At 31.5% G+C, this 22,527-nt stretch overlaps 2 protein-coding genes across 2 annotated transcripts; one reads left to right on the top strand and one right to left on the bottom strand.

Annotated features, from left to right (window-relative positions):
* Positions 1–5,081: 5,081 nt before the first annotated feature.
* On the bottom strand, positions 5,082–10,734 carry LOC132565293 (cilia- and flagella-associated protein 53-like). The gene is made up of 7 exons (XM_060229932.1): positions 10,666–10,734; positions 9,178–9,407; positions 7,886–8,059; positions 7,121–7,424; positions 6,636–6,854; positions 6,026–6,242; positions 5,082–5,570 (listed from the first exon to the last, which is right to left on the bottom strand). The coding sequence occupies exons 1-7, from the start codon at positions 10,732–10,734 to the stop codon at positions 5,233–5,235; spliced, it is 1,551 nt and encodes a 516-aa protein (XP_060085915.1). The 3' UTR covers positions 5,082–5,232.
* A 333-nt stretch (positions 10,735–11,067) lies between these two features.
* On the top strand, positions 11,068–21,727 carry LOC132565291 (spindle and kinetochore-associated protein 1-like). Its single transcript, XM_060229930.1, has 6 exons — positions 11,068–11,123; positions 14,350–14,619; positions 15,382–15,491; positions 16,391–16,573; positions 17,465–17,634; positions 21,570–21,727. Exons 2-6 carry the CDS (start codon positions 14,401–14,403, stop codon positions 21,725–21,727), a joined length of 840 nt encoding a protein of 279 aa, XP_060085913.1. The 5' UTR covers positions 11,068–11,123; positions 14,350–14,400.
* Positions 21,728–22,527: the final 800 nt, after the last annotated feature.

Genomic DNA, 22,527 nt, shown 5'->3' with positions numbered 1-22,527 from the left:
GATGATAAATTCTGAATTCTGAGAATATTTTAAAATAGATATGTTTTTTTCCTCCTGCTGTTTCCTGATATTTATACACATAAAATCTATTTAGAATCATCATTTGATACAATTCTGAATATAGAAAAAAATACTACATCAAATTCTGAGCATTTGTTTTTTTATTTATCTAATGAACATTCTGTTTTAATTTATGCATATATTATTTCTTTGATGTGTTCAAAGTCATATGTAATCATCAAGTACCATGTGAGAGCTTAAGAGGTGGGGTGTGTTGAACAAGAATATATTTATGTTGTTATATAACCACTAGTTTGAGAACTTGTTTCTCCAATGAAATTTTTTTTTTTTTTTTTTTAAGTATTTCAAATTAGGATGCTGCTTTTGGCTAGCAAAAAATGCAAAAAAAATAATTTTTTAATTAAAATTTTTATTACAATAGCTTTAGGGCACAAAGAGGTGATAAAATGGTATAGGCAACTAAATATCTATTTGAAATTTAAAATGCATACATTTTCTGTATGCTTGGATATCACTTTCTTATCAAGAAACATCTTTAACATTTTTTTTTTTTTCTTGAGCTTAGGATTGCATGTACTACTGAAGTTACAAAAAGATATTGTTTGTGAATAGGAAGCATAAATTTGGGATTTTTTCAGTTTATTTTTTAACTCGAGTGACAGAAACCTCAATATTACTCATGATTTTTTACATTTTGATGTCAGTGTTATTTTTACTGGTATAGTAGTTAGGTGTTTGTCAATCGGGTCCATAACCTGCTTTGTACATTGTTATATACTTAGGTATGATATACAGTTTTGAAGTCACGTCACTATGGTAGCCAGAAAACTTTCTGTACATTTCTCTGTTTACATCATATAGGTAGGTTACTCTTAGTCAGCCCAAGTACTTAACAAGCTTTTTACATTTCATTTAAGCATGAATACTAAAACCTCTTTTTGACAAAAATATATCGCTATCAAAACTTTTCAATTTTACCTTACTGAAATTTGAAAATTTTATTTTAACTTTAACTATAGTAAAGTCATACTAGAAAAAAAGTAAGTAAATATTTTATCTTTATTGATCAGGAAAATAATTTTATTTCTTGAAACTTTTTTTAAATCATTTTTTTATCATTATGCCGACTTGGTACTTTCCATGCTGCATACATACACATCTATTACTTTACCAGTAAGGACAAGAAATATTTCCACTTGTTACAAAATTTATCATTGATTAATATTTATTTATTAAAGTTATTTTGATGACACTCAGGATTGATATGGTGACCAGTATGATTGTAACTTATTGTTCATTCTGCTTTGTAAATGGCTGTATCTTTAAACATGCAGATAGAAATTGAATTATTTCATATTTAAAAATAATATGTTTAGAAGAGCAACAAAAAAACAGCCAAAAATTGGCATATCAGAACGATTGAACACCTTACTTTAGGTAAATAGATATGTTTTTGTTTACTTTTTCCAACTAATAAATCTTGTTTGATCATTCAGATATTTCAAAGGAACTTTTCTTTCCACATTTATGACAAATGATAAAATTTGCATATTCAGATCAAATTATTGTATAACTGGTAAGTCCAGAAAACTTGTTATTTTCTTTTTCTATGTTTTAATCTAAATGTGATTTTTCATAGTAATAAAAATTCTGATTTTTTTTTTTTATAACGGTTTGGATAGGAAATACAAGGATATGAACATATCAGACCTAACTTTATCAGTCAGAATCACAGGAACATGATGTGATAAACCTGAGTAGGAATGAATTTTACTTTAACTTGTAGTGCATTGAAACTGCCATAGTAATGCATCAAAGTGATACACGTAAGTAGATTTACACTTAGAATATTAGTGATTAATCGTAGATAGAATATTACACCGGTATATTTGTACCTAAAGAAATACACGTAATGAAGATTTTGCTGTTTTGCACTATTTAAATGTTAAATGTTATTTATGTTTTTTTTTTAATTCTGATTAAAATGAAATTCTTTTAAGAAGTTTGGGGTTATGTGATACCCAGAAATGTGTCTATGCATTTGTAGTGTGGTCATTACTAAAGCTATTTTCTGCCTTGGCAGTTTTTGAAACAGCATGTAACAAACAGATCATTATATATGAAGAATATTTAACAAAGAAATACCTGTATTGGTGATGTACGAGTGTTATTTGTTCTGAGTACAAAGTTTTATGGTCCATTGGTTTTATTATATATGTTGATTAATTATAGATTTAACATTTCTTATGTTGAAGCAATAAATTATCTATTTTTACCATCTTCCATTTTTTGTGTTCATTTTATCAAGTATTTGTGGTTTTTATCTCATTGCCTGTGAGTAACCTTGAGTTAATGCTAAGTTCCCTCCTCGTCTCTCTGCATCAGTGTCCCACCAAATTTTTTCCAAAAAGTCTTTAAACTCTTCAATGATAGCTATTTGAAGGGAAGTAACACTAATAGAATCAATGTTATTCTTGATGGTAGTCAAAAGTGAAAGAATCAACCATTTTAAACCTCTGTCTCTTAAAAGATGTCAATCAAAATTCAATCAAAAAGATCAAGTTTGATAATACTTGGGACGAGTTCGTATATCAGGGTACCAAGATCAAGGTCAGTTTGGGTTTCTATACTAAGTCATATGCATGGCTCTGGGGGTGTTCATGTTTACGAGCCCAATAACAGTCGTATTTTGAGCTCCTTTTGGAAAGCAGAATAATTTTTCACAGTGATTAGAAAATAAGATAAAATCAAGTTCTATTAGTAAATAAAATATTTTGAACTTTTGAATGCTGAATTTAAATCACTTTATCTATGTACATCATTTCAAAAAATTAATGTTTGAACAAATGATAAGATAGAAAGCAGCTCTTTGATGGAAATTTTTTTTTAATTTACTTCACAATATATACAGTTATATACACAAACAATTTCCATTGTCAGTAAATAAATATTTACAAGTGCATTTTTTCACAAAGAAATGTGACAACTAGAAAATTCTGTTGTATATATTCATTCATAAACCATTAACTGCTAGCATTTTTGTACAAAACAAAATATTTAGAATAATAATTTTTTTCTCAGACTTAATAATAAATTAATCAAATAACTTGTGGTTTCAAAACCATAATGACAAACTTGAAATAAATAATTAATGAACTTAAATTTAAAAAAAAAACATGTATCTGTAATATCAAGATGTCTTCCTTTTTCCTAAAAAGAATGATAAAAAATATTTCTTAGTCTCTGTGACAAAAATAGTGGAATGCAAGTTTGTTACTTCGTTTTGTTCTGAACAATCATTAACATATCACAGCTTACAATGGGAGCATGTCCTTTGACACAATGTAATCTAAGTACTTATATACATAATGATATAAGTAATTCACTACAAATTTTATATATACATTTGTAGTCTTATAAACAAAAAATTGAAATACAAATTCATCACAAACTGAATCAGGGCCATGTAGATATCACACCAGCTTGAACAACTGGCGATTTGTTACTTGAAATCATACATAATGTAAACTAGATATTCATGCTTTCATGTATAGGTCAAAACATGACACCTCACTTGCATTACAAATAACAGCTCCAACTTTCACTTTGTCAACTTTTGTGATACACCCTATAATCTCTGAATTAAGGCTTTATGCTACCTTATATACATATGCACATCCGCTATGAAGATTATTTCACAATCAAATCTGTCATATGTTTTTTTTCCCCCAAAAGTGATAATTGGCATGTTGTTAGTAATGATACATTGATGAAATCAAGTCAGTCATTTTGTTATGAAAATAAATGTAAAATTCAACGTAAGGGAGATAAATCTGTAACATTTCTCTGTCGTAGATGAAAGATAGTATATACCCTTAAATCATTTTAATTTTAAAATGTTACATGGAAATTAATTATGCACAAGCCTTAATATATTTAATATTTGCAGCCCTGAGTGGCTTTACTTTCAAGAACATTTTGGTACATGTGTATAAAATATTTAGTTCCACTATTCACAAAACAAAACAAAGACAGGAAATCTAGCATTTAACATTTATTTAATTATAGACGAGCATTAGAAGTATGGGGAAATATAGATGCACATAGAACATGAGAAATTAATTTCAAGGAAAAACAAATTGTGTTTTGATCATCACATTCTGTAATTACTTTCAACAGACCCATTCTCATTTAATTATTTGCTCTTTCAACGCTTTACAATTCAACATTTTCAGGAAACTATTTGCATATTTAAATTACACAAAAAAAAAAAAAAAAAAAAATTACTGCAATATCTGCATCCCTATAATTTCATTTTATTTCTTCTACTGAAATAAAGAGAGGAAAGAACAATCTCAACTGTGGAATGTCATAACACCTTGGCTTTAATATTAGAACATGATTTTTAAATGATATTTTTAACTAATAACTTCACTGGATGTAATTTTATCATTATCAAACAACTATATTAATACTAGTAATGAACTAGATCCACCCTATGTACATTTCTGCATTTCCTGAGGTTTTAAGTTCTAGTACAGTATTTCAAAAATGTGATATATGTTCATGCATATACTCCTATTTATGAAATATGTTTAAAAATGATATGGAGCTAGTTTTATCTGAAACAATTAAACTCACAGTGCAAGGATATTAAAATCTTGCTACTCACAAGATTAATTTCAAAATATTTTATCTTACTTGAAATAGATTTTTAAAACATTTCAGCAAATTTATTATTAAGAAGTATTTGATACTGGATTCAAATTAACATACCAGGTATTTCTTATGGAAAGCTAAATCTATAGAAATGTTCTCAAGCAACAATGAATCAAAAGTATCAGCATTTATAGGGAAATATATGACACAAGATAGATACACTATTAATTGATCTTGATAATATCTTATCATGTTTCATATGGTGTACTATATGGACTATCTATATCACCAAATAATAGAACTTTTCTTTCAATAGAAGTCTACATTTTTAAATAACAGATGCAAATGTACATGTATGTAGATACATGCTTAAAACTTCATGAAATAAAATTGGTCTGATTTCAAATATTTTTTGTAAAAGGCTAAAACAATAACAAATATAAAAAGCCTTTCACATTCATAATAGTATTCCAACATTAAAATGGATCGAAAGTTCAAATTTCATTAATTTTTGTATATATGTCAAATTGACTAACATGGACTTTTGGTCTATCAATGTCTATTTTGCTGAGCACTTCGGGCTGCCATCGCTCTCCGCATCGGGTGGAGTTTGTCATACTCCGGACTGTCAAGACAATCCATGAGTCGCGCCTGGTACTCTTTTTCTGCTTGCATGCCCAATAGGAATTCCTCCTCTTCCCGTCTAAGCTCAAGGTCACGGAGATGGTTGTTATACGCAATTTGTCCAGAGAGGTCCTGTTGGTATGCACGATTTTTATTCCAATTCTTTTCCATTTTCTGCTGTTCAAGAATCTTATTTTCCTCAATCGTTCGTAGAAGTTCTTGTCGCTCAATCTCAGCTTCTCTCTGTTTTCTCTCGTTTGCTGATACTGAAAGATTCAGATTTAATTAAAATGTCAATTAAGATTGATTTTGAAATTGAAATTACACATCTATCATTTTTGTATCTTTTACGCAAAACTATGGAAATCATCTGTTACATTTACATATCTATTGAGATGTAGAATACAACATACAATTTTTCTTCTATACTTTTTTTATATAAGATAAAAAAAATTTTTAAAAAATTGAAATTATTGATAATTCAACTGGAAATGGAATTCAAATAACATTTAAGCAAAATTGATATATGTTCAAATCTTTATTTTTCTTCAGCAGTGATCTTACTTATACAATACTGGTAGCAATGATTAGTCAGTTTTCCCTTTGGAACAATAATTGATTTCAGGATTTTGATAAATTGAAGAATTTAAATATAAAAAAAAAATAAATATTTGATTTCGGAAATATCTATCTAAGGTTATGAAAAAGAAAAAATACTTACATCTATCCTGGATTTGTTGAGCTCTAACATTAAGAACATCTTCCATTAGTTTCTTGCGAGCCTGTCTCTCGAGTCGCCATTGGTCAAGACGTTTCTGCCACATTTTCTCAACCTCCTGGTTGATGAGACGCTCCAGTTCGACCTCTTTCACCTTTTCTTCCTCCATCAAGTTACGTAAATATTCACGATAACGTTTATCTTCCTCCCGGAGTTCTCGCTGGAAAAGATAGTTGTTTAATTATAGAAATTATTGAAAATATAGAAAAATATCTCTGCTTCTTATCATTTGAAAAAATTATTATGAAATTAGATGTTCTCAATTAGATATTCTGAATAAACCTTAAGGATTAAGTGAAAAACAAAAAAACATTTATTTTAATTTCATTTTACTGAATCCAAAAATTATGTACACTTTTGAGAAATGAATCATCTCTTATCTGAAATAATTTATATCTAAAGTTATTCTATCATTACAATTATGACAATAGTTTTATAGAATGATACAACACATTTGAGTACACAAGAAACAATGACAGAGTACACAATAAACAGTGACATATTAGTCAATAAATGATGACGTAGTGCACAAAAACAATGACATAACAGTTACCTTTCTTTGTAGTTGTTCCATAGCTTCATTCCTTGATTCTTCCAGAAGTTGCTCAAGAATCTTGAGATCAAAGGCCAACTGTTCCTGTTCGGCTTTAGCCTTCTTCTTCATCTTAAGTTTCAGAGACAAATCTAACATGTCACGTGTTTCCTGTTGTAATCGAAGTTTTTCCTCGCGATTTCGTTGTTCCTCTAGTTGTCTTAGAGCTGCCTGTTCCCTCTATAAACAAACAAATTCTCTCATAAATGATTTCATAAATTCTATATGAAAAGGAAAGATGAATTTGTATGTGAAAATTTCTTGGCATTAAAACATGTACAAAAGAGAAAAGAACATGTTAGCTACATTTCCTTTTATCATTAAATGTACAAAATTTTAGTAAATTTCATTTCTTATTGCAATTATTTTTTCGTAATGACTATTTTTTGCACGAGTTGAGGTATAAATATATATCGAATTTCTGTTCCAAAGTTTAAAGTTCTCACCAGTAACTGTGCTTCTTCCTCCTTCAACCTAATGGCAGTTTCTTTCTTCTCTTCCAATGCAGCCATTTGTGTCCTGAGTGTACTGAGGACTTCAATATTCCTCTCATGTGCTGCCTTAGCATCACGTTCCTCCCTATCTGCCTTCTTTAATCTGTCTTCCTCCCATAGTCTGGCATACATTTTATCCTCTTCCATCTTCTCTCTATCCATTTCTTCCTTGATTTTGAGCTGTTCCAGTCTCTCAGCACAAACTTCATCCTGCTGGCGTTTGGACAATGTTGACCTTAGTTCCTCGCACTGGTTTCTGAAAATGTGAAGCAAATTGAAATGAGTTTTTGCATATAAATATATTGTGGAATGATGTGGAAATTCCATTGATTATAATTTTTTTTCTCTTATGTTTAAGAATTTCCCAAATCTTTAGATGTAGCATGATGCTGATAAGACGGGGAAAAAAAATGTACATACTGCAATGATGAATAAATTAACTATAACTGAAAATAATTGTAGCCTTTATTTTGTTTTTCGATATTTCACCAATACAGACACATCATTGTGTTCCATTTTTCCACTTCGTGTTACAGGTGTACAATGTTTGCATATTTTCCAATTTTTGTAAAAAGGTCTCATAAAAAAATACAAACTCCCTCGTAACACTTGTGTATGTTCTAACTTATAGCATGCGATATCTACTAGAGGTACTTAAAGCAACCAAATCTAAAAAAAAAACAACAGATAAACATTTTAAGCAAGATGAAAATTTACCTGAACTGTTGATCATATTTTTCTTGTACATATTCCAACCGTTCTGACTCACGTCTATCCTTCAAATATTTTGCACGTTCTCTCATTTTGGCTTGTCTTTCTAATACTGTTTCTTCTTTTTCATCCATTTCTCGTAGATATGCAGCTTCCTCGTTCTGTAACATGGTTCTTAACCTAGCAACAGAAAAAACATGGTTCTTAACCTAGCAACAGAAAAAAACAAAGATTTGATATAAGAATAGCTTGGATCTAAACCTTTAATCATAACAGTTTGATATTTGTCAAAGTATTTTGGTCAAATTTCTAAATCTTACAAGCATGTTTTTTAAATAATTAATTCCTATTGAATCTTAACAATAGCCAAGAGACAAAAAGCCATCATTGGTATAGATTTTTCCTGCAATATAAAGCCTATGCCTGATAATAAGCCCACCCAGAGATAGAGGATCTTACATCAGTGATATATGGTAACTAACAAATGAGTCTAATATTAACAAGTTTAATCGATTCTATATTAAATTGGCACAAGTGTAAGATTCTATTAATCATAAAACCCATATTTCTGATAAATTAAAGAAAACTCCCCTAAGACAGACCAATTTTAACTGAAGGCTGTATATGTTTTTTGCTACAGAGACCACCGTGTTACATTATCAAGACATGTATGACGTCATCATAGTGTTATTACACATATCTTACAATTTATCTATGCCAGGCTACATGACATGACACAACAGGTAAGCTACACATGTGATAAATATACATAATGCTTTTGAGTAAAATATAAGATAATGCTATGTTTTATTTCATTATGTCCTGTAATTAGCCCATTAACCTCCTATGTTCTCCATATGTTGTTTGAACAATTAAACAACATATATATAGAGGTATATTTTTAAATTTAGAATTATATACAGTACACTGTATGGCAAAATAATGAATTTAACTGCATGGTATAACTGTTTCATCCTTAATGAGTTGTCTTTCTACTAAGGGCCTAAATTTATTTAAACACAGGAGGCAAAGGAGTAAGGTCCGAATCGGTCTAAAAATGAATATCAAGAAACCAAACAGGGAGCCCAAAATTCAATAAATCATATAATATTCAATAACAAATACTTTTGAAATGAGCCTGTCACTATTCTTATGAATTTAAATGTGGCTTACAGTGTATAGCATGAAACATAGGTGACTAAAAGTATGTAAAAGATTAAAAGTTTTTGAAGATCGCATGAAAGACACACAAGTGAAAAGTATCTTTCAATACAAATTTTAAAAAAATGAAGGTTTACCTTTCCCGTCTGTCTTCAATATTAAACTGATTAGCTAACATGAGACCATCTACTCTTCGCATAGCAGTGTTGATCTTGATTTTCTTGTCTGTAAATCTTTCCCATTCATTCTTTAGATCATTAAATTCCATGTATTGTGTGTTTTTCTTGTATTCTTGAAGCATTTCTTCCTTTTTCCTCCTCTCAAGGATAAGGTGCTCTGGTGGACGAACATTTGGAGCTCTTGCTCGCTGTAGAACAAAAATAAAACACTTTTTAGCAGTGATACATTTATATAATAGATATAATAGAGAGTTCTTCAGGTTATAAAAGCTAAATAGAAGAAACATTTAAGCTAACAATGAAAACTAAACTGAGTACAGTTTCACTCATAAATTTTCACAATCTATTTTATAGAGGTTGGCTTGTTCACAACAGCCTGTCATATGAGAGTTGTATAAATTTATTCAAGTCCGATATATTGTGCTACGTAAGTATAAGAATTTATGGGCTTAGTGCAACATATTTACGATCCATTATAATCGCTGCACAGTTTTTTTTTATTAGAAAAACAACAATTTCAAACATTGTGGTTGCATTCAAGAGGTATTTTTTTATTGTTTACTGACTCACTGGACACTGGACACTGAATATAAGTCTTGACAACTTTCTCTTACTGTTTGACAGTTGCTAAGATCTCTAAGATTTTAAGTGCTTCATTTGCATTCCTGTACCTGTATATGGTCGGTACATGACAATTTACTTATTTTTCACTCTACTCCAATGACTCTATGACTTATTTTCACTGACTAGAACGAAAACTTCTTTTACATGCTTTCCACATTTCCCTTCTTTACCTGACTTCTGAGAGTTGGAAGACGGAGGGCAACTTTTCCTACTTGATTCCTTTATTTTGCTGACATGCCTGACTTCCATATTTACTCAAAGATTTACTTGCTTACCAGAATCTCTGCATGTCTTCTTGATTCACAACGATATTTTGATATGCCCAACCCCCGAAAGGTGTTGCTCTTTTTTTTCGCCATAAGTAACAACTCCCTAATTCTGCCCCCTGATTTGTTTTGATTGATTTTCTGATGAGCTTAGCTCTCTGATTTACTGCTAATCCCGGTTTAAATGACCTCACTCATTAATTGTCTTTTGTGCACAACTTGTCTGCCTGTAAGGCTAGTTCAAACGTTGTGCACTTTGTACAAATCAACGGTACCTGATTAGTTTGAATCAGTACCAGATTTCCTCAACAATGTCATTATCCTGATTTAACTGACTTACCATGCTACCTTACAAAACTGACCCCCAGGTTTCCCGACAACAGTGTTGTGAACACTGGTGAATGTTACAACTAACATCTATAAAGATATATTTGTATAGACATAACTTCGTGTACTGACATGGTTCAACGATGTTTTTCGACTTAACGGCCGAATGTTGTTACTTAAAATCAGTATAGAAGTTTGAATTTCTATAAACGACAAAACATATACTCACGATAGCGACGGAGTGAGGAGTTGGCCCGGTGAACTCCCTGGTCCTACGAGTTCTCTGAGAGACCATCATCTTGAAATGCTTTACGTTTAAATAAAATTAACTGAAGATAATTTACAGCGCTTGCTGCGCTGGTGACGTTATCCTCTGTCCTTGCTATTCGATGAAATTGGCCAGATATCCCTGTTCTTTTGGCCTCCCGTTGTTTACTTATTAGAACACTGTCAATCCATTTTGCCCAAAGTATTTACGTTTCGAAGCTGTGACGTCACGTTGCCAGGAAGTAAGTCCCGAGATGTCCAACGTGATTTCGTTCGTGACTTCCGGGATTTGATTCTGGCGGCGTTTTCAAACAAATGAGAGTTGACATTGACCGTAACACGATGGAGATATGGTTTTAATCAGTGTGAACGAAGCGTCATAAAGGCACAATGACAACGCGATCTTCTTGCTTTATTTAAGTAAGCATATCCCATCCGGTAACTACATCGTAATAAGGTTCCAAGTGCCTATTGAAAGATGGAAATACAAATGTACAGACGATTCCTTTGGAACTTTCCTACATTTTCCCATTATGTCTACTTCTCTTTTGTCACGTAATATTTATGACGAGCTTTCTTGTCGCCCCAGCCAGTACACACAATTCAATTTGACAATACTCATGTCCTTAATCATAAATACATATATGGATTGTCAAAATATATTTGTTCCATTTGGCCAGTCTTACATTAATGTAATTCCACCAGTCTTTCATTTCTGCTATCAATGTTAACACCTACAATTCTGTTGTCACTGTATCATTTCTTTCTCATCTCTAAATGTAACATGAAGTAGGTGTTGCTTAAAAGCGAGAACAAGATGCACATTTTGAACTGCCAGATTCGTGGCTTCACTGAAGCGTGTTTTTTAAATTCGCTTAAATTTTTCAAGGCTTTAAAATGACAAACGCCAATTTTCATCCACATGCACTGATTTGTTACTTATCGTCATGTTAACACACTCCTCTTTCACTTAGCAGGGATTTGATTCTCTAAACGTATATGGGTTTTCTGTGGTTTCCTCCCAGAGTAAGATCCTTCCTGTGCTTACAAACTGATTGTAAAAGTTGAATTAAATAAAGTTTCCTCCATGTAATAACTCCTGCAGATACAACTGTAAAACATTAAATATGACAAAGAAAAACAAAAGACTTGAAAAGAAAGGAATGTCAAGTGAAAAATTGTAAAATGATTTTGAGGAGAGGAGGAAATTTATTAAGAATAGGAGGGAAAGGAAAGGGGAATGGCTGGTAGCTGTGGCTTTAGAAAAAAATGTGCATGATGACTATGTTGGAGACTGGAAATTAAAACTGTTTTAATGAAAATGACAACTTTATGAATTCTGCTGTATTTTATCATTGCATACTGTAGGTAATATATTTAACTATTTATGTAAATAAGATGCATTATTCTATTATTTTTATTGGTTTATCCAATTTCTTTTATTTGTACACACATTTATCTGTAAGCATCTCCCCTTTTGGCCAGTTTGGACTTTATACTGAACAAAGATGGAATATTTAGATTAATGAATTGATGTTAAAAAACTTGTGTAAATTAAAAAGGGAAAACAAACTATAAACTTATATAAATATTTCTAACCAGTGTGTTACCACTGCACAACACACAACCACCCAACTTATGCCACTAGTGTTCAGACACAGTTTTATATGCAGAATAACCTAATTATCTTTTTTTTTCAGGTGTAAGGCCGCATGTCCATAATAAGCATTAAATCTAATAAAGAAATAAAGTAAACTTTATTTATTGGAATGTTTTTGTTACTGATCTTACCAAAAATGGAAGTTTGTTTATTTAATGAAGAATGTATGAATAAAGCCTTCAGCAATGTAACTTTGAATTAGTTTTTTAAATTTATCACATTTTCAAAATGAATGTAAAATAGTTTCCAATTCAGAGTTACAGAGGTTGCAGAGAGGACTATCTAGTAGCTTTTCTTTAAAAAGAAATAAGTTCGTAGGTAAGATGAAGTGGAAGACTAAGGTTTTATGTGATTTCTATTTTTTGCTATTGTCAGTTTTCTTTTTGTTAAACAAATCATAAAATGCAATTGAACCTTTTGTGTTTTCAATAAGCAGTGTTGACTGGCCATAGTAGAACAGAGCAGATTAAGTTCAAGTTTCCATATATTATTATTTTGTAAATACTGCTGTAATTCAGAAAATTTCTATAAATATTTGCCTGATGAATTAGTCATTACGAATTCTAAATAAAATCACCAATATTACATAAACTGCCCTTTTCTCAAAACAAAAATTCTCCACCATTAATTATCCTATCATTGTACCATATATGTGTTTGCTTCAAATTTTTTGAACATTCAAATACTTCCATCATTTTAAGATTCAGACAAATATGGTTTATACATCCAAATATTGCAGTAATACAGTCAACAGATGGTACATGTTTCAATGTATAATTGGCACCATTCTGCTGCTTCAATTAAAGAGACAAAGTATTTCTTGTTAACGGAAAGTGACGAAATTCCCAATTTTTAAACTTGAAATTAATGAGTTTTTGGTTATTTACATGCATTTAAAATCATTAGCATGTACGTTTGTTATAAATTATTTAAGGCTTTTTGGTATGATTTAGTTTCCATGTCAAAGGCTGAAAAGATATTTTGTTTGTCCAAATACATTTTAATCCATTCATCAGACGAAGTTCCAGCACCACTTCCTTTTAGAGTTGATCATGGTGACAGCTTAATCTTGTTAGTGTTACATATTACCACACACATTCACTACACTCTCTATTATGGATTTTTTTTTTAACATTTATCAAATTTTTAAAAACATTTTGCCTTTTAATTGTAAGGATTGATGGCTGCTTTCAATTGATTAGGTGCAATAAAGTATAGATATAACCAGATTAAACAAATGCTATATTTTGTGTTGTACAATTTCGGTGGGCAGAGATGTTGATGACTAGCCGTAAGTCCAATACTATGACAAGACAACTCATGATCAATCACTTCAATGACTAAATATTCAGTTTTTGTGGTGCTAAATGTGATAAAATTATATGGAAAGTTTATGCAAACATGTTGTATATATGTATGATATATATATTTTTATATATCTTGCATTTGTACATCTTGGAGAAAATCAACAAAGTTGGTGCACTTTCATTTCATTTCCTATTAGTGGTTTTGGTTGAACTATACATAATGAGAAAACCTGAAAAAAGTTCATGTTTTGGAGTTCAGAGGTCAAGGTTACCATGCAATTGGTTTAATTAGCTATTTTTAGACCAAGCCAGAAAGCCTAAATATCATTTGCATGTGAGCAGTCCTAAAATGGCTTTAATTTTATGTCTGACAGACAATTTATGGTCCAAATTGGTAGCTTCTGTTTTGAGCTTGAATGTTTGCCTTGTTATATGACTTAATTTGATGCTATAAAAGTATTGATTTGGTAGGAAAACTTGGAAGGGGCATTCTGCCTTAAGCATTAATTTTTCAGTAAAGTTTTTTTAAATTAACAGAAATTTACCAATTAGGATAAGGTTTTTTAATACATTTTATTTTCATCACTCATGACAATTCTTTGGGTTCAAACATTGTTGATTTTTTTTCACAAGATTTGTCCTAAACCATTTTTGACCTTTTTTATCCAAATATTTTCAGTGCTATGAATGTCGAGACTTAGAGGAAATTGTGACTACTGAACCATAAGAAATGGACGCTACATCTCTAGAAGGCTTGGCTGAGCACTTTCAGCAAAAGTTAGAAATGGTCAACACCATCATGGATTTGAGAAGTGCTGACGAGGACGATGAGGATAGTTACCGGTCACAAGTGGTCAGCTTACAAACTGAACTGGACAACCTACAAGTGGTCATAGCTTTAATGCGGACAGAGGTTAATAAACAATCAACAAAGCTCAAGGACACAGAGGTACATATGGGGGAATTTGATCTTGTTACACTAGCTGATGAGAAAAAAAAAAAATTTTTTTTGGGGGGGGGGGGGGGGGGGGGAGATGTATAGAAATTATTTGTAACTGAATATATACATTAATTTCACAATTTATAGATATCAATCAAAAACTATAAAATTTATTTCTAAATCGTCTTATTATGTGTTGTTATACAAAATGAATAGCTGTAGACTTAATTCCAAATAATATTTTTTGTGCAACATTTTTGTGGACAGTAAACATTAGTGTTACATCTTAAAGTGGATTACTTAAAATTAAAATTGCAATCTTTGACTTTATATGGAAAAGTAAATGTCCAGTTTAATTTTTTTTTTTTTTTTTTGATATGCAAACTTAAGTTTTTTTTAATATAAATTAGCTATAAATAATTTTATTAATGAGACATGAAAATAAATCAAACCCCGAGACAAGCTTACAATGCATAAGACATTATACTATTTTCATTAAAACTGATCTGGCCACACTTTTACCAAAATTTTACAAAATTTCTGTCCGTGAATCTTTTAAGAATACTGTACCATAGTTTGTACAGTAATTACAAATATGAAAATACCAAACAGCTTGTTAAGTTGTGAAAATTAGACATGAATTTATAATTTTAGAGATTGCAGTATATATACTTGGTGTGTTATTTGATGTCAATATTCCTGGAATGTGTGTTGATAATCCACCCGGCTTTATTTTATTTTGATTGAACACCTATGTCGCTCTGTTGACAGTCCATGAAGACAGATATGGAGAGACTGGTCTCTAAGCTGAATCATGCAGTTACTAATATCCCCACGAGGATGCCAAAGCCAGCTCAGAAAGAAGCTCCTGTAGAAATCAAGTAAATCATTCCTCACATCTGTGTTCTGAGTTTAACATAAATAAGGCCAAATGAATAATATATTTGGTGTGTATGTTACCACTTTGCTTTTATATGCCTACTATAGTAACTACAGTATTTAAATTTGAGTGGCCTAGGTTTCTTTTTGTCCATAAAAGTACCAAAAAAGTTGTTTTTTTATCTACAGGTTATTTATCTGTTATTCAATTTTAGACTTGCCCTGGTCTCTCGAATATTTTAATGAAAATTTGGTCCTATAATTCTGATTACTAAGTATGGTAAAGTATTACAGGGAGGGGAGATAACCAAGTAAAAAAAGGTATTTTTTTAACTGAGGGGCTGGTAGACAGTCCATCAGGTTTAATTTTCTTATCAAATATATAATGATAAGGCAGAACAAAATAAGTTTGTATCTTGTTTCCTTATCAACTTTTTTGTGGCAATTTTCAATGAAACACTGTTAAAATCACGATTACCCTACATTTCACCCCCATTTTTTTTTTTTAAATTTCCAACTTACCCCCAAGAATTTTTTTCAAGCATATAGCAGGAAACACACAATTATTTTTTCAGACCAAAATGACAGAATTAAATCGAACAGTTTTGTTGTTTCAATATCGGTACATCAGGAATCAGATTCTTGCTGAGATTGGCAAACCTAATGGACTCTCATGAACATTTGTGTTATTAAGTACATTTTTTTTCTTTGCAAGATTTTCAGAATTATTTCAAGTTATTTATTTTGGTTTTAATGGTCCAAATTGAGATGGTAAAAATTAAAATTAAAATCAAATATATATATATTTCTATTGGTATTTATATTACAGATAATATCAGTGATAAAAAATATAAGTTTAATGATAATATTATATAATAGATTAAAATTCAAAATTTCACAGAGAAAAGCCAACAGCGGCAACCACAAAAACAGCTACTGCACAAAGTAAGAAATCAACCAACCAGGTATCTTGTAAGGAAAACCAGCCTCCACGAAGTAACCAATCAGGAGGAAGGAAACAGAAGAATGTGTACATACCAACTCTGGAGTACATCACAGTGGAAGAATTTGAAAATGTTCCTAAGTATGTTCACTACCCTTTGGAAAGTTAGAAATGTTGTTTTTTATATCCCGCAATAAATTCAGAGCAACACTATCTGACTCAGAGTTGTGGAACATCCTTATCAAAGAATAAGGAAATAGTCGTTATCAGATATTCTGCTGACACACAACATTTAAGATAAGCTTATAACTAGACAGACTTATAGCTAGATAAAGACGATATAAATTGCTATAGTAATACATTTTACAAAGTTTACCAATATCTTAAACACTGGAAAATCTCAACATGACAAATGCATTACTGATATTTCTTTACATTTTGAGTTTAAAACCCAGCAGAGAAAATTCTCAAAAAGAGAGAAACTCTCCAAGAAACATTGCCATTCAGCATATGTGTATTTTATAGTCCCAGGAAGATCTTTCATCAAAAACAGGACCCTCTTAAGATAAATCATGATTGTCAGATATAAAAGGAGCTTTGCCCAAAGTGAGGTTTCCAGTCAGGATATTCTTTTATCTACTGTACTGATTCTATACCTGGGTTCAGGAGTTCATCCTCTTCTATTCTGTTTTAATAACTTGAATATGATAGACATCAGATACAGCATAGGAGCAAGATCATGGTTGTGGGAAGGAGTGTACATTTATACATTTCTTTTATTATAAAGTGTGTCATCTTTATCAGATCTGTCCTTCACTCTTATCAAGTATGGACTAAAGCAGAAAAATAGATATTGTAGAATATTATGTAAATGGAGAATAGAATCATCCGTAAGATGAGTTTCGTGAAAAATGTGTTCCTTTATCGTTCAGGATTTTGGTAAGTCACAGAAATTTTGAACCATCGAAAAAACATTTACAGTATCTTATCTGATTAATTATGGAATTTAATTAAGATGTTGATATTTACCAGGTATATCAAGGGACGCATGACTTATAACCAGGTCAACACGATGATGGATGAAATCAACAAAGCGTACAAGGAAAAATACAAGATCCTTGCCATGAAACGAACAACACTTAGTGATGTCAACAGAAAGCGTTACGAAAAGTTCAAATTACAGGAATCTAAAGAAACAACAGGTACACATATACTCCAGGGAAGTTTTGTATTTAAATCTGTAAAGACAACAGGAACACACGTTCCAGGGAGGTTTTGCATCTTAATCTGTGAAAACAACAGGAACACATGTTCCAGAGAGGTTTTGTATTTAAATGTAAAGAAACAACAGGTACACATATGTTCAAGGGAGTTTTTGTATCTAAATCTGTAAAAACAACAGGAACACATGTTCCATGAAAGTTCTGTATTTAAATCCAGAGAAACAATACATAATAGTGACTACACATATTCCAGAGTTTAAACCTATGAACACAAATGATTTTTCTAATAGTGACAAATTGCTGCCACAACTGTCACAATGAAATGATAATGATACCTTGAACAAGCATTGTGGATGTAGAATTTTGTTTTCACAAAGCCAGGAATATATACTGGACCTCTTAGGCAACCATCAGCCTTATGATAATAAAATCTGGCGCTATTTCATTCATATCATTGCAAGCAGTTTGAGCAGTTGGACTTGAATTGTTTGTCAAAGAAATGAGAAAATTTTTAGCAATCTCTAAGCTTTCTACAAAGTCTTAGCAATGAACTTTTTATCTGTTTAACATTTGGAGGTCTGGTAAATCTTATGTCTAAAATGTTATTATCATAAACTAATGACCTAGTTTGGCTGCATATACATATACACAACACAATAGTAACCAAAACATTTATAATTACCACACCATTTATAGTTACCAAAACATTTATAGTTACCACAACATTTAATGTTTTAAAACTGTCATCATATGTGTATAGTCAAAGCTGTCTATAGGTGGCCCTTAAAATAGGGTTCAATAACTGAATTGTATTATATCTGGATTTTAATATATACACATTATATACATGTGACTTTTATAGACAGGTATTCATGACATCCGTTTTATATAGCTAGGTGGCCTTCATAGACAGGTATTTGTTATATACAGGTGGCCTTCATAGACAGGTGGTCATTATTGGCAGGTATTTGTCATATAAAGATGACCTGTATGCATGGGTATTTATGATATACATGTGACCATTAATGACCGGTATTTGTGTATAGTAGGCCTTTATAGACAGGTATCTGTGTACAGTAGGCCTTTATAGACAGGTATCTGTGTACAGTAGGCCTTTATAGACAGGTATTTGTGTACAGTAGGTCTTTGTAAACAGGTATTTGTTATATACAATAGGCCAATATAATATAGAGAGATATTTGTTACTTACAGAAGGCCTTTTATAGACAGGTATTTGTTACATACAGAAAGCCTTTTATAGACAGGTATCTCTTACTTACAGAAAGCCTTTTATGGACAGGTATTTGTTATTTACAGAAGGCCTTTTATAGACAGGTATTTGTTATTTACAGAAGGCCTTTTATAGACAGGTATTTGTTACTTACAGAAGGCCTTTTATGGACAGGTATTTGTTATTTACAGAAGGCCTTTTATAGACAGGTATTTGTTACTTACAGAAGGCCTTTTATAGACAGGTATTTGTTACTTACAGAAGGCCTTTTACAGAAGGCCTTTTATAGACAGGTATTTGTTATTTACAGAACTTACAGAAGGCCTTTTATAGACAGGTATTTGTTACTTACAGAAAGCCTTTTATGGACAGGTATTTGTTATTTACAGAAGGCCTTTTATAGACAGGTATTTGTTATTTACAGAAGGCCTTTTATAGACAGGTATTTGTTACTTACAGAAGGCCTTTTATAGACAGGTATTTGTGTACAGAAGGCCTTTTATAGACAGGTATTTGTTATTTACAGAAGGCCTTTTATGGACAGGTATTTGTTATTTACAGAAGGCCTTTTATAGACAGGTATTTGTTATTTACAGAAGGCCTTTTATGGACAGGTATTTGTTATTTACAGAAGGCCTTTTATGGACAGGTATTTGAGTACAGAAGGCCTTTTATAGACAGGTATTTGTTATTTACAGAAGGCCTTTTATAGACAGGTATTTGAGTACAGAAGGCCTTTTATAGACAGGTATTTGTTATTTACAGAAGGCCTTTTATAGACAGGTATTTGTGTACAGAAGGCCTTTTATAGACAGGTATTTGTTATTTACAGAAGGCCTTTTATGGACAGGTATTTGTGTACAGAAGGCCTTTTATAGACAGGTATTTGTTACTTACAGAAGGCCTTTTATGGACAGGTATTTGTGTACAGAAGGCCTTTTATAGACAGGTATTTGTGTACAGAAGGCCTTTTATAGACAGGTATTTGTTATTTACAGAAGGCCTTTTATAGACAGGTATTTGTTATTTACAGAAGGCCTTTTATAGACAGGTATTTGTTACTTACAGAAAGCCTTTTATGGACAGGTATTTGTTATTTACAGAAGGCCTTTTATGGACAGGTATTTGTTATTTACAGAAGGCCTTTTATAGACAGGTATTTGTGTACAGAAGGCCTTTTATAGACAGGTATTTGTTATTCACAGAAGGCCTTTTATGGACAGGTATTTGTTATTTACAGAAGGCCTTTTATAGACAGGTATTTGTTACATACAGAAGGCCTTTTATAGACAGGTATTTGTTACTTACAGAAGGCCTTTTATAGACAGGTATTTGTTACATACAGAAGGCCTTTTATAGACAGGTATTTGTTATTTACAGAAGGCCTTTTATAGACAGGTATTTGTTACTTACAGAAGGCCTTTTATAGACAGGTATTTGTTACTTACAGAAGGCCTTTTATGGACAGGTATTTGTTATTTACAGAAGGCCTTTTATAGACAGGTATCTGTGTACAGTAGGCCTTTATAGACAGGTATTTGTTATTTACAGAAGGCCTTTTATAGACAGGTATTTGTTACATACAGAAGGCCTTTTATAGACAGGTATTTGTTACTTACAGAAGGCCTTTTATAGACAGGTATTTGTTACATACAGAAGGCCTTTTATAGACAGGTATCTGTGTACAGTAGGCCTTTATAGACAGGTATTTGTTATTTACAGAAGGCCTTTTATAGACAGGTATTTGTTACATACAGAAGGCCTTTTATAGACAGGTATTTGTTACATACAGAAGGCCTTTTATAGACAGGTATCTGTGTACAGTAGGCCTTTATAGACAGGTACAGAAGGCCTTTTATAGACAGGTATTTGTTACTTACAGAAGGCCTTTTATGGACAGGTATTTGTTACTTACAGAAGGCCTTTTATAGACAGGTATCTGTGTACAGTAGGCCTTTATAGACAGGTATTTGTTATTTACAGAAGGCCTTTTATAGACAGGTATTTGTTACTTACAGAAGGCCTTTTATAGACAGGTATTTGTTACTTACAGAAGGCCTTTTATAGACAGGTATTTGTTACTTACAGAAGGCCTTTTATAGACAGGTATTTGTTACTTACAGAAGGCCTTTTATGGACAGGTATTTGTTATTTACAGAAGGCCTTTTATAGACAGGTATTTGTTACTTACAGAAGGCCTTTTATAGACAGGTATCTGTGTACAGTAGGCCTTTATAGACAGATATCTGTGTACAGCAGGCATTTATTGACAGGTATCTGTGTACAGTAGGCCTTTATAGACAGGTATCTGTGTACAGTAGGCCTTTATAGACAGGTATTTGTGTACAGCAGGCATTTATTGACAGGTATCTGTGTACAGTAGGCCTTTATAGACAGGTATCTGTGTACAGTAGGCCTTTATAGACAGGTATCTGTGTACAGTAGGCCTTTATAGACAGGTATTTGTGTACAGTAGGCCTTTATAAACAGGTATTTGTTATATACAATAGGCCAATATAATATAGACAGGTAATTGCTATACACAATAGGCCATTATAGACAGGTATTTGTTATATACAATAGGCCTTTATAGACAGGTATTTGTTATATACATGTGGTTTTTAAGGCAGGCATAACTGTATTTTTTATGTTTTTATTTTTATGAATTGTTTGTTTGTTTCAGGGGAGCATTTCATTGTGGATGAAGATGTGAAAGAGTTCTCACATATAAAAATGGACAGTGTGTACCGATCTCTGTTGACACTTTTACGTCATTGTGGTCGACTGAAGGAAATTCGTGGAGGTGGACATACTCGTTACGCAAGCATTGAAGTGTACTGAGTCAATCACACTCAGTAGGCGTATATGGTTATTTTCTGAGACGAAGAGTCCTGACTTAGTAATCGTTTTTAGGTTATATGTGATTTTACTATTGGTAGTATTCATATACATTGTAAACCCGATGCTTGCATTAATATCGGCAAATATACACACAAATGTTTAACCTATAATTTCATCACATTGAAAAAAAAGTATATATTTGCAGCCAATAAGAGCTGATACAATACACAGGACTGTTCTTGTTTTGCAATGCAAGGTTTACATATCAAATTGCAGCAAGCTTTAAAAAACGTCAAATGACATCAAAATTGATATGGATGTGCTTTTATCTAATACAGCTTGTAAGAGATAAAACAAACATTGTTAAAGGTGTTGTGATATGTCATAACATAATAAATATCAAACATTAAAGTTTTGGTCTCTTTTTTGTTATTGAATATGATATGATGTTCAATGCATTTTTTTCTATTGCAATATTTAAAGAAATATTGTGCACAAGTTCAGATTTTGTAGAATGCATCTGATGAAAATTGTACAAAATCATCTACTTATGTTTTTATGGAATTTCGTACACTTCAATTAACCATTTAGACAAACAAAGAATATTTAATTTGTTGAAATTCTTTATAGATCTAGCTAGATTGGTTTACTAATGTTGGTACAGCCCTGATTGTGACATACAAGTTTGCGTTGTTATAAGCTGAACAGGAAAAACTTAAGTGGACAGCATACACACTTATGTATTTACCCAATACTCAGCATAAAATCTATAATCCTGTGATTCAGCTTTGGATTTCCTG

This window comes from Ylistrum balloti, unplaced genomic scaffold, assembly GCF_031769215.1.
Source record: "Ylistrum balloti isolate Yb309-2 unplaced genomic scaffold, AGI_CSIRO_Ybal_v1 Utg369710, whole genome shotgun sequence".
Lineage (NCBI taxonomy): Eukaryota > Metazoa > Mollusca > Bivalvia > Pectinida > Pectinidae > Ylistrum > Ylistrum balloti.
Note: the sequence above shows the minus strand (reverse complement) of the source record. Positions and strands in the feature narration are given on the sequence as shown.